The 18269-nt window shown below is 41.9% G+C and overlaps 1 protein-coding gene across 1 annotated transcript; it reads left to right on the forward strand.

The window, feature by feature from the left end:
• Positions 1-17007: 17007 nt before the first annotated feature.
• Positions 17008-17508, forward strand: LOC138930859 (histone H2B 1/2-like). The gene has a single exon (XM_070291250.1). It carries the CDS (start codon positions 17008-17010, stop codon positions 17506-17508), a length of 501 nt encoding a protein of 166 aa, XP_070147351.1.
• The last annotated feature ends 761 nt before the right edge of the window (positions 17509-18269 follow it).

Below are 18269 nucleotides of genomic sequence, written 5' to 3' on the forward strand. Positions count from 1 at the left end.
AGGAGGAGAGCTGGAACCTAGAACTCAGCCAAGGATGGGCTCTTCGCCGTGTCTTAGTGTGGGAGGCCTCTGGAACATCTGGCGGGCCCAATGAGACAGTTCATAGACCCCTAAAGCACTCACCTGTAGGAGACCTGCCTCTAGTGGCTGGGCAAGTCCTAGCTGAGCACAGTCCCGCCACCCTGATTCCCTCAGGCCAATGGCTGGAAGTGTTGGCATTGTGTTTTGCTGAGGATTACCAGCCTTTTAGACTGTGAGATCATTATCATGGGTTCTCAGGCCAGTGTAAAGGCATACAAATTTGGAGTCCACCGAATGAAATGTAAAATACCCTCTGCTCTCTCCATCACCACACGTGATGCAGGCGTGCAGCAGAAGTTGTCTCCACACCTAATAATCCACTGCAGGCTTGATAAACAGTCCTCATTTTTACCAAGGACCTATTGGAGGGAAATGCTCTGCCTTGATTACAAGAGAGTGCAAGCCTTTTCAGGCTAATGATCCTCTTCAATGGATGTTTGTTTAACCCCTGTTTGTTTAACAATTTCTCTTGAAAATGGCTGGGGACCCACTGAATCCAACTTCTTTTATTATGTAAAGGTTTTTGTCAAGCAGCCTCCCTCTGCAAGTCCAAGTAAGGGTGCAGGTGTCCCTCCTCTGGTGTCTACTTCTCTCTGTCCTCCCACCCACCCATTCAGAGCCGTTCATCGTTCATTTAGTCTCACATAGAAGTCAACTCAGACTTGATTTCCGGCCAGGACACTTACTTATGTGGGGAGCTTGGGTTGTACTTAACCAAATGTCTCAGAGCCTCAGTCTTCTTGACAGGGAGACTTTCACCTGCTTGTCCTGTGGGGAAAATATAAGAACAGAGTGTAAGTACTAGATAGATGTGCATAACATATCCAGCAGAGTGCCTGCTACCTAGAATCCTAAAGTGCTCAAATAAAAAAGGTTTTCTATGGCGATTTGTGTGGAGCTGGCTCCTGAAGAGTGAGGAGGGTTAAAATGTGACCCCCCCAAACTCTATGACATTACAAATGAACGAAGAGCTGAGTGTTTGCCTATAGAAGGCTGCACCTGATCACAGCCATGATGACCGTCATGAAGGTTCAGGGAATGGGAAGAGAAACAGCCTGAGAACCCACCGTAGGCCTTTACCAGACACTGCACTTGTCAGGCTTCGTCTACACTCTCATTCAGTCCTGATCCCAGCCCCCCTGTAGGGGCACTGTCAATACTATACCCTTTTTACATGTGCAGGTGAAGACGCTGAAGGTTAGGGGAGTTACAGTAGGCTGGGGTCGTGAAGTCATCTTCATAGAGGAGGTAGGATTGGAGCCAAGACTGGGAAGGTGAATAAGATTAGGAAGGGAGAGGGCGAGGGGCGAATTTTCACTGGAGTGAGGAGGAACAGCTGGCCCAGAGACCTGAGCTGGCAGTGCCCAAAGACACCGAGGAAACGTGGCATTCCATCTGCCTTAATTCACTGAGTCCTCACAACAGTCTTATAGACCCTCTTCCACAGAGGAGGAAAGTGAGGTTCAGAGAGGTCAAGTCACTTATCCAAAGCACCGCATCTAGGAGGACAGCTGGTGTTTCAATCCAGGTCTAACTGGACTCCCAAACTTCTGTCCTTAATCACTCTTACTGCTGATTATAGTCACACTGCTCAAAGTATTTCCAGGACCCAAACAGACACTGCCACCCTCTTGTGTGTCTATTCCCTGTTCGTGTGCTATGCAGTACTATTTGTCTCTAGAGATCAAATGCACTCGAATTCCGAGGAGAACAAAACTTGGAGGAGTGAGGCATTCTCCTTTTCCCACTCACCCCTGCTGCTGCTAAGTCACTTCAGTCGTGTCTGACTCTGTGTGACCCCACAGACGGCAGCCCACCAGGCTCCCCCGTCCCTGGGATTCTCCAGGCAAGAACACTGGAGTGGGTTGTCACTTCCTTCTCCAGTGCATGAAAGTGAAAAGTGAAAGCGAAGTTGCTCAGTAGTGTCCGATCCTCAGCAACCCCATGGATTGCAACCTTCCAGGCTCCTCCATCTATCGGATTTTCCAGGCAAGAGTACTGGAGTGGGGTGCACTCCTTCTCCACCCACTCACCCCTAATGCTCTTTAATTCCCCAGTTCCAAGTGATGTCTTTACTCTTTCCCCAGGTTTTTTCCCTTGAAGTGTGTCCACATGCCCTGATTTTCCCTGTTGTCCCAGCACAATTCTTTGTAGTGGTCCTTTGACTCTCAAAAGGGTCTGCATAATTGGACAAGAAATTATACAGTGATCATCCCTATGAAGAGGCGAACAGCTTCACACATCATGTCCCTGTGCAACCCTGGCATACCTGCTGGGCAGGTGCTCCTGCGTGAGATTTGAGGTCGACCTGAGCGGAGTAGCACACCTCTCCATGAGACAGAATATAGGAGAAACACATTGTAAAGGTGCTTTTGAGGCTTTTGTGTACATTCTAGTGTGTTGGTCCGGGAGCAGTCAAGAATCAGGGGTAGAAGTATGCCTGGAACGCAGAATGTGCTCTACTTGGGAGCCAGTGCCGCTGAATTCAGATACCCTCTCAGCACAGCTGTGCATGAAATATGTGGAGCATGGAGAATTGAGGACTCTAACAAAAACACGTGATAAAAGACTAGGTATGGGTTCATGCCCACTCCAGTAGCCCCGGCTTTGCCTTAAATCAGAGTCTAGCTAGGCCCTGGGTGTGGACTTCTACAAGGAAATTGAAACCCCCAGGACACAGTAGGACTTCAGGGACTGTTGAAGGAATCCAGTGGCCAAGGGTAGAGAAGTCATGAGAAAACAGAGCTCTGACAATGCTGGCCGCCGTCCTCATGAGTCTGTGTGGGAAAGGACCTAATTAATGGCCCAGGAAACCTACCTCAGTAAGGTATTTCCTCCCCAGAATGCTAACGTGATATAAGAGTGGAAAAATGTTAGTGATTTATATGAATAAGCAGAAAGACAAAAGATGTGTGACTCTCAGTCGCTGTTAAAATGACTCTAGTGCATGTTTGATATCTCTTAGGTAACTAACATGTTTTGAAACCAAAAACGGTATTGTGAAAAAACATGGACATCAAGGGATAACCAAATATAATGTTTGCTGATAAAATGCTACTGTCACTCCTATTTAGAGTAGGGAGATGACAAGACTATTTTCTGAGAGCATTATGATTTGAAAGTTTTGAGGAATGCTAGGCATGAATTTTGGAAGAAGCACAAGCTGGAATCAAGATTGGTGGGAGAAATATCAATCACCTCAGATATGCAGATAACACCACCCTTATGGCAGAAAGTGAAGAGGAACTAAAAAGCCTCCTGATGAAAATGAAAGAGGAGAGTGAAAAAGTTGGCTTAAAGCTCAACATTCAGAAAACAAAGATCATGGCATCCAGTCCCATCACTTCATGGGAAATAGATGGGGAAACAGTGGAAACAGTGTCGGACTTTCTTTTGGGGGGCTCCAAAATCACTGCAGATGGTGATTGCAGCCATGAAATTAAAAGACGCTTACTCCTTGGAAGGAAAGTTATGACCAACCTAGATAGCATATTCAAAAGCAGAGACATTACTTTGCCGACTAAGGTCTGTCTAGTCAAGGCTATGGTTTCTCCAGTGGTCATGTATGGATGTGAGAGCGAGACTGTGAAGAAAGCTCAGCACCGAAGAATTGATGCTTTTGAACTGTGGTGTTGGAGAAGACTCTTGAGAGTCCCTTGGACTGCAAGGAAAATCCAACCAGTCCATCCTAAAGGAGATCTGTCCTGGGTGTTCATTGGAAGGACTGATGCTGAAGCTGAAACTCCAACACTTTGGCCACCTCATGTGAAGAGTTGACTCATTGGAAAAGACCCTGATGCTGGGAGGGATTGGGGGCAGGAGGAGAAGAGGACGACAGAGGATGAGATGGCTGGATGGCATCACTGACTCGATGGACGTGAGTTTGGGTAAACTCGGAGAGTTGGTGATGGACAGGGAGGCCTGGCCTGCTGCGATTCATGGGGTCACAAAGAGTCGGACACGACTGAGCAACTGAACTGAACTGAACTGAGGCATGAATTTTTAAAACTCTGGACGATACTGCTGCACTAGGTGGGAAAGTGAGAGTAAAAAATAAGTGAAGCTGTTATGAAAATAATTTTAATGATAAAGACCCCAAAAAGCAGACCTAGACTGATGACTAATAGAATGACCATTAAGAGAGTGGTGAGGTCATATATGCTTAGGGAAAATACATGATTTTCCTTTTAAAAACTGCACTAGAGCCATTTTTCTGTAGATCTGATAATGTGAGATAGTGTTTCCTTCACCATTAAAGATTTTCCAAGATGGGGAAATGGCACAGGTCCGAAAACCGGAACACATCCTATTTTTGAGAGCTACAAGTTTTTCCCACCAAGGGAGTGGCTGTTAAAAAAAAAGAAAAAAATACCTTCAATTTCTGATGTTGAGGTGATCCTGAGGCAGCTCATCTGTGGGTGGCGTATCTGATGGCAGCCCTGGTGGCCTCAGACACATTGTGCTCACCAATCTCCACTGGCAGTACCAGGTGCAGAGTGTTATCTGGAGAGGATCTGTGCAGAGGATCTCTCTGGAGGTGAGGATCGAGCCCTTGATGGAAAGAGCCAGGAAGGAAACATATCTGATCAACTCTCAATGATATTGTTAAGAAAATAATTCACATATGACGTTTAAAGAAATGCCAAAATTAATGAAAAAGTGCTCCACAACCTGCTAGACACAGATGGACATAGAAGTGCAAAGTCAGCTCCTTGTACACAGAGTAGTGCTCTTGGAAATCATGGAGATAACTGGCCTAGTATTTTCTCCAGGCCTGATCAAAACTCTCATGACATCAGGAAAGAGAAATGGCAAAATCAGAGTCTCTATGCAGAGAACACAAACTGAAATATGCTGGTATCAAATTATTAAAAATATTTAGCATATACAAAATTTAAAAAAATGTTGACATAATTTAGGTTCTGAAAAATAACCCACATGGTGAATGTATATAAGAGTACTTGTTTGGGGGAAAAAAAATGTTACCTCATTGTTTAAGAAGCCACCATGGGGTGAAAAAGGGAACCAATAAGGGAGAAACACACAAAAAATAAAGTCATATAACTTTCAAGAATATACAATAATGCAGTCAAAGGTATTTTTAAAATATACTTATGTAGAAATAAGAAATTGAACCAAAAATAAGACTTTGAAAGAATTGAAGAAATGGGACTCATGAGTGTGGTTTCATTCCCAATGATTAGGCTTCCTATGGTGTTTCCTCTTGGACATTTAAGGGACAGGCAATTCTACTGTTAAAAAGATGATGTCAGTCATGAAGTGGGGAAAGCTGGATTTTATTCCTAGAAAATGTACTGGAAAGTTACAGTGGTGAAATCTTACCATTCAATATCTGAAGAGTTCCATTTACAACTAAGAATTTAAAAATCTTACCTGAAATATTAGCAGTCAAATTCTTGCCATTTTTTGATGCAAGGGACAAAAGACATATCCAGGACAGTCTCTGAATTCATATCATTAAAGCACCATGATTAAACAGCAGCCAAGAGACAAACCACACGGAGTGAACCATACCAATACACTCCATAATCTAGGCCAACCTCCCCAGAAGGCTGTGATTGGTGTATCCTGTGTCACACTATAACATTTTGGCCCAATGGCCAGGAACCACATCCCTTGCCTACCTCAATATCAAAGGCTGCAGGTGCCATTAAGACTCCTATTGCTTCAGCCCAGGACAGTGTTCCCACTTTGAGTGAAGGGTTGTGCCTCAGGAGCTGCAGGCTTTTCATTGGCTGACCCAGTCCCAAGTGGCACTTGAGCTGCTCTGATTGGATGCTTCCAGCATCGTCATAATACAGAGATGCAAGCCATGAAGGCTCCCAATTTTCCAAAACAGGAGGATGTGCTTTTCAGGAAAAAAACAAATAAGATTGATCTGAACCAGTCATAAAAGTAACTTCAGTTTCCTCCACTTTGGATATGTTTTGCTTCTGGAACATTTTGCTGTACTTATTTTAGCACTGGGTTTGGGACCTTGACTTTATTTCCAAATGAATTCTATGATACAAATACTGTCATCAAGGTTTGAATGGGGTATATTTACCCTATTAATACTATTTTCTCCAAGTTCTTGCTCATCTTTTGTTATTAAACATAAAGTTCTTTCCAAATGTTGTCTTTTCCGCAAACTCCAGTGTTAAATTATGAGTGTTCACCAGGTGTCCTTTCTCCTTGAATACCTACTGAAGTCAGATAACATATGTGCTTATTTGGCCTTAGTCTCCTCAGCATCAACCCCCACTGTTTCACTCTTTATTAAATTTCCTGTGATTCAGTCGTCCTTGAGCTTTACCAAGAGTTCTTCTCATCCAAAATTTTGTTCCAGGTGTGTAAGAGCATCCTGAGGTACTACAAAGAGGTAAATACCTCTTTGCAGGTCCTCTGGTGATAGCTTTTCCTGGTCTCCTTGGAAGTCAATGTTTTGGAAGTATTTTCATAAGATTCTTATGATATTCAAGCATATGTTACATTCCCATTCCAGTGGCTTACCTGTTATAATCCTTAGTATAATGTCCCCAAGACACTTTTCAGAAGTAATGGCAGAACAGAGTTCTACTGTGGACCAAAAAAAAAAAAAAAAAAAAAGGGGGGGGGGCCTTTAGAGTCCTCCTTGATCAGGAAATGGTCCTCTTCGCCAGCACACACTCAAAGTGGTTAAGCTCTCTAGTATCCTGCTTTGCCCATTTCTTTCTCCTGAGTTTGTGGGTTTCTGAAATGTTAAAAAGTTGCTGTTTTGTCCCTTCAGGACAGGGATGTCCCTTTTCTCAAGGCCTCAAAAATAGTTTTGATTTCTGTAGGTTATCCATCATTTGTCTCACTGTCTGACTGAGTGTCATCCTTTTGAGGTTTAAAAATCCTAATCAATAGAGATATTTAAAACTTATTTTACAAGCAAATAACAGATACTAAATATAACAGAATATAATCAATGTTTAATGCAAATGATAATTAATATTTTAAAGCATTTGTAAGGACTGACTTGAAAGTGTATGTTCCGTCACTTCTGAGATGGACAGTGAGAAACGTTTTTAAAGTAAATACAACTATTCAGTCTTCAAATAGTTGAGGAAAATTACATGAGTGCAGTCACCTTATTTTCCCATAAGTTAGTGCTAGAGAAGGAAATGACAACCCACTCCAGTATTCTTGCCTGGAAAATTCAATGGACAGAGGAGCCTGGCAGGCTACATGTAGTCCATAGGGTTGCCAAGAGTTGGACACGACTGAGCTACTGAGCTCAGCAGCAGTCACTACTGTTCTCTTTTTTATTATTGTTATAGGAGAATCTAGAAAACATTGCTTATAACCAAACAGCAATTTTACCAAACAGAGAAAAGTCCTACACGTACACTATTAATTTTGAAGCAATGTGATATAAAGTGTACAAGGAACCATGAAAAAAAGAGGGAGCTACAAATAGAATACTGATTACAGTATTCTGATACAAAATGAATACTGATTCATACCAGACAGATCAACAGAAGCATTCAGCCAGCCCACCGATACATGAGAAGTGATAAATAATTGCTGCTTTAATTCACTGAATTCTGAAATAATTTACAATGGAACAGCCACTAAAGGATACATATTATGAAAATTCAAGTTTATCACAGACTGCTGACTTATTTGAAAACTTTGATTTATCAAAATTAAAAAGTTTAATAAGACTTTCCATCAATATTTCATGCTTACATGGCTTAGAAAAATGAAACTGTAACTACACCACCTGGTAAGCATCAAACCACAGTTTATGTGTGAAAAACACCAATGTGCTCTTAATATAATGGAAGTGGGAGGAGATATGCCCGCCTATAACTCAAAATTCATGTCTTATGTGAGTTGAATTCATTCTCCCTAAAATTCCTATGCTTTTGTCCTAAACCCTAGTACCTGACATGTGATTGTTTATGAGATACAATCTAACCTGGAGGAATGAAGTTCAACTATATTCATTAGGATGCCCCCCAATCCAAAATGACCTATAGCCATATAAAAAGAGGAAATATGGACACAGAGACTCTCCCATAGGGAGGAAACTGAACAAATGTAAGGGTCTCTTTGCAATTTTGACAAGCCAAGATGAGAAGACTGGAACAGATGCTTTCTTCATACCACTCTGAAGGACCCAAATTAGCTGTCATCTTGATTTGAACTTTCACCTCCAGATATGTGAGACCCTAAGTATCTCAAGTAAACCAATCTCAGGTATTTTGTACATCATCCCAGGTAACTAATATGATATTATTAAATGACCACAATTAGAATCATTCAAGCAATTCAGCAAAGACAGTGCAGGCAACGAATGGCACCTGACACCGTCCCTGTTACCAAAGGTGAACATCCAGGAAGGGATGTACTGCTTGGGCGCGAGAAAAGTGGCTTGAATTTCAGACCAATGGCTGTGGCTCACTCAGGCCAATCTCTGATTGGCTGACTCATAGAAGAGTTGCCCTTGCACTTCTCTGATTGGACGTCCCATCATCTGAGGGAAATATCACTAAGGCTGTCATTTTCAAAATTAGAAGAGTAAAGCCTGGACAAGAGAAGAAACAGTTCACCAGAACAAGTTAGAATAGACCATTCAGTTAGAAGATTTAAGATTTTTCCAGTTAGATTAGAATCTGTAATAATTTTTTTCCTTAAAATGATTTAGTAATTCATTCACTGTCTTTGAATCCACACTCCAAATGAATTGCATAACACAGGTAATGGAGAAAAGAATTTCAATGGGGGTACATTTGACCTATCAATACTATTTTACATGCATTAATGATTATAATTTACATTTGACCTATCAATACTATTTTACATGCATTAATGATTATAATTTGTTGATCAAGCAGTGAAGGACTTCCCTCATTTCCTCTTCACAGTAAACCACACTGTTAGATCGCGATTGGGTACTAGCTGCCCTTCTCTCCAAAAGGGCCCACTAAAGTGTATAATCAGAATCACTACTCCCCCTTCCATCTTCAACAACAATTGACAAAATTCCAGTTTTCTTCTTTTCTTTCTAGATTTCTTAGGTGTTGTCCTCCCTTACGCTCCCAGTCTTCACTCTCTAGACCAATCATGCTGCATCTGTAACATCTTTCAACAATTATCCTGTTTCATTTCTGTGTCTACAAATGCAAAACACCCAAATCACCTAAAAACAGAACTGTCTTAGTGTATTAGATATCTTGAAATTACTTTTTGCAGTGACCATCGCTCTGGGACCAGTGTGCAAAAATAACCATCAGTTCAGCCACTCAGTCGTGTCCAACTCTTTGCAACCCCATGGACTGCACCATGCCAGGCCTTCCTGTCCATCACCAACTCATGGAGCTTACTCAAACTTATGTCCATTGAGTCAGTGATACCATCCAACCATCTCATCCTCTGTCGTCCCCTTCTGCTCCCACCTTCAATCTTCCCCAGCGTCAGTCTTTTAAAACGAGTCCATTCTTCCCATCAGGTGGCCAAAGTATTGGAGTTTCAGCTTCAGCATCTGTCCTTCCAATCAATGTTCAGGACTGATTTCCATTAGAATGGACTGGTTGGATCTCCTTGCAGTCCAAGGGACTCTCAAGAGTCTTCTCCAACACCACAGTTCAAAACCATCAATTCTTTGGCCCTCAGCTTTCTTTACAGTCCAACTCTCACATCCATACATGACTACTGGAAAAACCATAGCCTTGACTAGATGGACATTTGTTTGACAACGTAATGTCTCTGCTTTTGAATATGCTATCTAGATTGGTCATAACTTTCCTTCCAAGGAGTAAGCGTCTTTTAATTTCATGGCTGCAATCACCATCTGCAGTGATTTTGGAGCCCCCCAAAATAAAGTCTGCCACTGTTTCCACTGTTTACCCATCTATTTGCCATGAAGTGATGGGACCAGATGCCATGATCTTCACTTTCTGAATGTTGAGTTTCAAGCCAACCTTTTCAGTCTCCTCTTTCACTTTCATCAAGAGGCTCTTACTTCCTCTTCGTTTTCTGCCATAAGGATGGTGTCATCTGCATATCTGAGTTCACTGATATTTCTCCCGGCAGTCTTGATTCCAGCTTGTGCTTCATCTAGTCCAGCATTTTGCATGATGTACTCTACATATAAGTTAAATAAGCAGGGTGACAATACACAGCCTTGATATACTCCTTTCCCGATTTGGAATCTGTCTGTTGTTCCATTTACATTTTTATCTGTTGCTTCTTCACCTGCATACAGATTTCTCTGGAGGCAGACAAGGGGGTCTGGTATTTCCATCTCTTGAAGAATTCTCCACAGTCTGCTGTGGTCCACACAGTGAAAGGCTTTGGCATACGCAATAAAGCAAAAGTAGATATTTTTCTGGACCTTTCTTTCTTTTTCGATGATCCAACAGATGTTGGCAATTTGATCTCTGGTTCCTCTGCCTTTTCTAAATCCAGCTTGGTAATGCATTTCTGATTCATAGGAAAAAAAACTGATGTTTTGAAGCAGCAACTATTAGCAACATAGACATTAAGGCATTTTCTGAAGTCACTCTTTTCAAAGTGTGACTTGAAAAGTTCACATTTTTGAACTTGAAAATTTCACACGTTTCTCCTAGAAGTCACCTGCACAATTCTGAATTTTTTTCCCAGCGGATACTCCAATTTCTAATTGCTGCAACAATAAGGTATGCACTGGATTTCATAGTTGATTTTAATTTAGGTTGCAGAGTAAGATTTTTTCCCTTCATATTCCTTCATTTTAATTTTCAACATTACAGAGTAATAATAAGAAATGAACTTCTTGAGGGGGCTTATTGCCAAATTCTTTTTTTTTAATTTATTTATTTTAATTGGAGGCTAATTACAATATTGTAGAGTGTTTTGCCATACATTGACATGAATCAGCCATGGCTGTACATGTGTTCCCCATCCTGAACCCCCCTCCCACCTCCCTCCCCATCCCATCCCTCTGGGTCATCCCAGTGCACCAGCCCTGAGCACCCTGTCTCATGCATCGAACCTGGACTGGCGATCTGTTTCACATATGATAATATACATGTTTCAATGCTAGTCTCTCAGATCATCCCACCCTCGCCTTCTCCCACAGAGTCCAAAAGACTGTTCTATACATCTGTGTCTCTTTTGCTGTCTCACATATAAGGTAATTGTTACCATCTTTCTAAATTCCATATATATGCATTAGTATACTGTATTGGTGTTTTTCGTTCTGACTTACTTCACTCTGTATAATAGGCTCCAGTTTCATCCACCTCATTAGAACTGACTCAAATGCATTCTTTTCAATGGCTGAGTAATTGTGTATATGCACCACAGCTTTCTTATCCATTCATCTGCCAATGGACATCTAGGTTGTTTCCATGTCCTGGCTATTGTAAACAGTGCCGTGATGAACATTGGGGTACACGTGTCTCTTTCAATTCTGGCTTCCTTGGTGTGTATGCCCAGCAGTGGGATTGCTGGGTCATATGGCAGTTCTATTTCCAGATTTTGAAGGAACCTCCACACTGTTCTCCACAGTGGCTGTACTCATTTGCATTCCCACCAACAGTGTAAGAGGGTGCCCTTTTCTCCACACCCTCTCCAGCATTTATTGCTTGTAGACTTTTGGATAGCAGCCATTCTGACTGGCGTGAAATGAGGACCTCAATTCTTTTTCTTTATCTCATGAAGTTCTGCCAGTTTAAGGAAAATCTTCTGTTTTTTCTGTCCCTGTAGAGCCCTGTCCCTTTCCTGAAGGGCTCAATAAATTTTGATTTCGTGGATTATCAGGATTTTATCTCAATGTTTGGCTGAGAGTGGTGTACTTTAAAGGCTCTTATATCCTACACAATAGGAAATAGTTACAAATGTAGGTGTAAAGAATAGTTTGTAACAATTGAGAATGACAGATTATCTCCTCCCTCACAGAGGGAAGAAGAAATAAAATACTAAAATGAAATTACTAAACATTCACAGAATTGTGAAAATGACTGTGGTGGGGCCACCTTGTTTCTCCTAAGTGGTCACCACTGTTCTCTTAATAAGATGGAAGAGGCAGGAGATATGCCCACAATTAGTTGAAAATGCATATCTTATGGGCTGATTTTGTGCCTCTAAAATTAATGTATCTGTGCCATAAACACTCATACTCATATGTGATCATATTTGGAGATAGAGTATTTACCAAGTAACCAAGTTAAAATATGTTCATTAGAATAGGTCTTAATCCTAATGAGCTATATCCAAATAAATAGGGAAAGAGTCTCTTGATGAAAGTGAAAGAGGCTTAAAGCTCAACATTCAGAAAACTAAGATCATGGCATCCGGTCCCATCACTTCATGCCAAAAAGATGGGGAAACAGTGGAAACAGTGGCTGACTTTACTTTTCTGGGCTCCAAAATCACTGCAGATGGTGACTGAAGCAATGAAATTGAAAGACGCTTGCTCCTTGGAAGGAAAGTTATGACCAACCTAGATAGCATATTCAAAAGCAGAGACATTACTTTGCCAACAAAGGTCCGTCTAGTCAAGATATGGTTTTTCCAGTAGTCATGTATGGATGTGAGAGTTGGACTAAAAGAAAGCTGAGCACCGAAGAATTGATGCTTTTGAACTGTGGTGTTGGAGAAGACTCTTGAGAGTCCCTTGGACTGCAAGGAGATCCAACCAGTCTATCCTAAAGGAGATCAGTCCTGGGTGTTCATTGGAGGGACTGATGTTGAAGCTGAAACTCCAATACTTTGGCCACCTGATGTGGAGAGCTGACTCATTGGAAAAGACCCTGATGTTGGGAAAGATTAAGGGTGGGAGGAGAAGAGGACGACAGAGGATGAGATGGTTGGATGCCATAACCGACACAATGGACATGTGTTTGGATGGACTCCGGGAGTTGGTGATGGACAGGGAGGCCTGGCATGCTGCATTTCATGGGGTCACAAAGAGTCAGACACAATTAAGCAACTGAAATGAACTGGAAAAGGGAAAATCAGACATAGATACATACATATAGGGAAGAAAATGTGGGGAGGTATAGGGAGATTTCGGCTATTTACAAGCCAAGGAAAGTGGCCGGGAATGGAGGGCCCTTATGCATTCACACCTTGCATAAGATCCAACTCGGATGAAACTTTGATTTGGACTTGGAGCCTCCACAAGTATGAGACAATAAATGAATGTGTTTAATTGACCTAATCACCAGCATTTTGTACAGGAGCTCTAGAATACTTGAAAGTGTTGAAAGCATTAGTCGCTCAGTCGTGTCTGACTCTCTGTGACTCCATGGACTGTAGCCTGCCTCGCTCTTCTGTCCATGGAATTTTCCAGGCAAGAACACTGGAGTGGGATTCCATTGCCTACTTCAGGGGATCTTCTGGACCCAGGGATTAAACCTGAGTCTCCTGCATTGCAAGCGGATTCTTTACTATTTGACCATTTTCTAAGACTTGTATACTATTTAAATGATCTTAATTAGTTTTATAAAATGAACAATAAAGTAGATAAATAATCATACTTCTTACACTACTGTCACCAGACCTGAACACCCCAGGAAGACCATCATCGGTTTAGTCAGGATAACCTCGCTGTAGTGTGGCTCAGTGACTGCGGCTACCAGTTTGAGTCCCTCTTTGGCTGACATGGAGTCAACGTGAACTTTTTAGCTTCTCTGACTGAATGCCCTCACCATCCCTATGATGTTGAGCTGAAAATCATGAAGGTTTTCCACTTCAAAAACAAGAGAATAAGGGCTGGAAAAGAATGACATTAGAGCATCTGAATGAGTTAGGGTAGAAACTTCTGATTCTAGGCAGTGTGAAATGAGTTTTTTTTCATGAATTTTTTGTTGCACTTAACTTCTATGCTGTGTTGGGGTCCTCTTTATAAGTGAATCCATAAACAATGGTAATGTTGAAAAGGTTTCTGAATGAGGTATGCCTATCCTATCAACACCATCATCCGTGAGTTGAGACTTGCAGTTGTTAACTCAGCCGTGAAGCCATTTCCCTTATGTTGCTTTTACGGTGAACCACAACATTGCACAGTGATTGCTCACTAGGCTCTCTTATTTCCTCAATCATCAACTGAAGTGAATAAGTACTAGTGTTACTCCCCCTTCCAGTCTTCAACATCAGACTGCTTTTCCCTTCTCCATCCTAGAGTTCCTCTGTATCAGAGACCTTTGTGGTCCCAATTATCTCTTTAAAACCCAATTGTTTTTTATTTTTAATGTTTTTTTTATAACTGATATGTTCATTGAATTTCTGAATTTACAAATGTGAAAGAAACACAGCTCATTAAAATATCTAATGGATTTTGTTTCTTAAAATGACTTCCTACATAATATATGTATTATATTTAGATCTTTAGTTCATTTTGAGTTTGTTTTTGTATATCCTGTTAGAGAATGTTCCCATTTTACTTTGCTATCCAAAATGTAGCTATCCAATTATCCCAGCACCACTTATTGAAGAGATTGTCTTTTCTCCACTGTATATTCTTGTCTTTTTTATTATAGATTAATTGACCATAAGCACACAGGTTTATTTCTGGGCTCTCTCTTCTGTTCCACATGTCTGTTTTTGTGCCAGTGCTATACTGATTGGATTAATGTAGTTTTCTGATATAGTTCAAAGTCAGGGAACCTGATTCCTCCAGTTCTGATCTTCTTCCTTAAGATGGTTTTGGCGATTCAGGGTCTTTCATCTTTCCATACAAAATTTAAAATTGTCTGTTCTAGTTTTGTAGAAAATGCCCTGGTATTTTCATAGCAATTGTATTGAGTATGTGAATTGCCTTGGATAGCATGTTTATTTTAACAATATGAATTCTTCCAATTCCTCTGTTTGTATTATCTTCACTTTCTTTGATCAGGGTCTTATTTTTTCTAAGTACAGGTCTTTCACTACCTTCAGTTCAGTTCAGTTCAGTCGCTCAGTCATGTCCGACTTTTTGTGACCCCATGAATCGCAGCACACCAGGCCTCCCTGTCCATCACCAACTCCCAGAGTTTACTCAGACTCACGGCCATTGAGTCGGTGATGCCATCCAGCCATCTCATCCTCTGTCGTCCCCTTCTCCTCCTGCCCCCAATCCCTCCCAGCATCAGAGTCTTTTCCCATGAGTCAACTCTTCCCATGAGGTGGCCAAAGTACTGGAGCTTCAGCTTTAGCATCATTCCTTCCAAAGAAATCCCAGGGCTGATCTCCTTCAGAATGGACTGGTTGGATCTCCTTGCAGTCCAAGGGACTCTCAAGAGTCTTCTCCAACACCACAGTTCAAAAGCATCAATTCTTCGGCACTCAGCCTTCTTCACAGTCCAACTCTCACATCCATACATGACCACTGGAAAAACCATAGCCTTGACTAGATGGAACTTAGTCGGCAAAGTAATATCTCTGCTTTTGAATATGCTATCTAAGTTGGTCATAACTTTTCTTCCAAGGAGTAAGCGTCTTTTAATTTCATGGCTGCAGTCACCATCTGCAGTGATTTTGGAGCACAAAAAAAGAAAGTCTGACACTGTTTCCACTGTTTCCCCATCTATTTGCCATGAAGTGATGGGACCAGATGCCATGATCTTAGTTTTCTGAATGTTGAGCTTTAAGCCAACTTTTTCACTCTCCTCTTTCACTTTCATTAAGAGGCTTTTTAGTTCCTCTTCATCTTCTTTTTAGGTACTTTTATTTCTAGGTGTTTTTTTTTTTTTTTTAGATTTTTTAATTTTTTTTATTTTTATTTTTATTTTATTTTTTTTTAATTTTAGTTTTTTATTTTTTAAATTTTAAAATCTTTAATTCTTACATGCATTCCCAAACATGAACCCCCCTCCCACCTCCCTCCCCATAACAACTTTCTGGGTCATCCCCATGCACCAGCCCCAAGCATGCTGCATCCTGCGTCAGACATAGACTGGCGATTCAATTCACATGATAGTATACATGTTAGAATGTCATTCTCCCAAATCATCCCACCCTCTCCCTCTATTTCTAGGTGTTTTATTTCTCTCATTTTTTATTCATTTTCTCTCACCCTAGTGGCCTTTCAGCAATAAGATTGATCATTTTTTGAGAAATAACCACTATAAATCATTAATCAATTCCAGTATGTGTGGTATTTGGGGGACCTAAATAAGGTTTAAGAGAACAATTTATAATTTGCAAAATGTTACATATTTTTAGTGTGTATGTGTAAGGATTCCTATTTCTGTTTGTGCTCTGTATTTGGAGAATGGGATTTTGTCGTTCTCCTCATACTGATCACTGGTTTTGATAAATCCTGGAGATAATAGCTGTTCATTTCATTCCTATGATTTTCAGGAGCACTCTGCCGAGGAAGCCAGAACATTCTGCTCATGCCACTGTAGGTCAACCAGGAGAAGATTCTGTGTTGGAGTAAAATGTCCACCAAGTGTCCCGAGTCACTCTGATGCCTGAAAGAACTGGAACTATGGAGGTCTGTCATACTCTCTCAGGAAGCTTTAACTGATTATTTCATTTTTCAATTTAGGTGACTTTCACTGAGTTTGGCTGAAAGTGAAAGTGAAGTCGCTTGGTCGTGTCCGACTCTTTGCGACCCAATGGAGACCGGGCTCCTCCGCCCATGGGCTTTTCTAGGCAAGAGTACTGGAGTGGGTTGCCATTTCCTTCTCCATGGAATCTTCCCGACCCAGGGATTGAACCCAGGTATCCCACATTGTAGACAGACACTTTACCGTCAGAGCCACGAGGGGAGTTTGACTGACTGGGGGTTAAACATGGGGGAGGGGCATAGCAGGAGTAGGGAGGTGGGACGTCCGGTGTCACGTGACATGGGCTGCCATAGTAACAGGCCTCCCTGCCTTGCATCCAATCAGAGATGGACGGTGTCTGTGACGTCAGGGAAAGCTGGGCCTATAAATTCGGCCAACGGTCATCAACGGCCTCACTGTTCTTCTGGGCTGCGCTATGGAGAATGGTGGCTCTACCGTGTCTGCACCATCCTCTGACAGCCATGAGGAAGACGTGATCATCATAGAAACCAGCACCTCCGAAACTGAGCCCTCTGAAACGGAGATGGCGAAAGCCGAGACCTCCAAACCAGAGCCGTATGATGCGGAACCAAGAAAGGCAAAGCAGAAGACAGCTAAGGGCCGCCGTTGCCGTCGCCGCCGCTGCCGTCAGGGCAATTTCTCAAGCTTTGCTACCTATTTCCCTAGGGTGCTGAAGCAAGTACATACAGGCCTGAGTCTTTCCCGTGAGTCCGTGAACGTCCTGGATTCGTTTGTGAAAGATATGTTCGAGCGGATTGCCGAAGAGGCCGGGCGCCTGGCCCACATCAACAAGCGCTGCACCATCATGACCGAAGACATCCAGACAGCCGTGCGTCTTCTGTTGCCTGGGGAGCTCGGCAAGTACGCCGTGTCCGAGGCCACCAAGTCGGTCATCAGATACCACCTCTGCAGATGAACTGCCCCAGGACTGTCTGACCATCCCAAACCAGACTTAAGGGTTCTCCCCTTAGGCCCTACGTTTAATCTTTAAAACATTTCTACCCCAAAGAAAACATTAAAAACCTCATTAACTTTGCTTCAATATGTGTCGGTTGTGTCATTTCTTCGATGGAAAATTGTGTCCTTTTTTCTTAACATATTGCAACTCGTCACTTTCCTAAATGGTTATTTCTATTCGTGGTTTCTCAGTGATTTTAGGGATCTTTATGGTCAAAGTTCTTTCCCAAAAAGTTTCATTGGCCTTTTCCATTTTCATTCTCCCATCTCTATCTAGGTATCATCCAGAGATTTTTATATGGGTATAGCAACTGATAAAGCAAAACCAATACAGTATTGTAAAGTAAAAAAATAAAATTAAAAAAATAATAATTAAAAAAAAGGAAGGAAAAAACAAAACAAAACAGTGTGGTCTTCCCAGGTGGCTCACCAGTAAAGAATCCGCCTTCAGTGCAGGAGTCGCAGGAGAGGCAGGGTCCATCCCTGGGTCATAAAGATCCCTGAGAGGAGGGGATGGCAACCCTCTCCAGTATTCTTTCCTGGAGAATCAGTCCCATGGAGAGAGGAGCCTGGTGGGCTACAGTCCATAGGGTCTGCAAAGAGTTGAGCACCACTGAAGCAAGGTAGCACGCAGGCTCACAAAGAGCAGTGTGTGTGTGTGTGTGTGTGTGTGTGTGTGTGTGCTCAGTCACTCAGTCATGACCAACTCTTTCTGACCCC

This window comes from Ovis canadensis, chromosome X, assembly GCF_042477335.2.
Source record: "Ovis canadensis isolate MfBH-ARS-UI-01 breed Bighorn chromosome X, ARS-UI_OviCan_v2, whole genome shotgun sequence".
NCBI classification, from domain to species: Eukaryota; Metazoa; Chordata; class Mammalia; order Artiodactyla; family Bovidae; genus Ovis; species Ovis canadensis.

What these genes read in the sequence shown, in the direction of transcription:
- LOC138930859 (XM_070291250.1), top strand. Translation starts at nt 17,008, where the DNA reads ATGGAGAATGGTGGCTCTACCGTGTCTGCACCATCCTCTGACAGCCAT.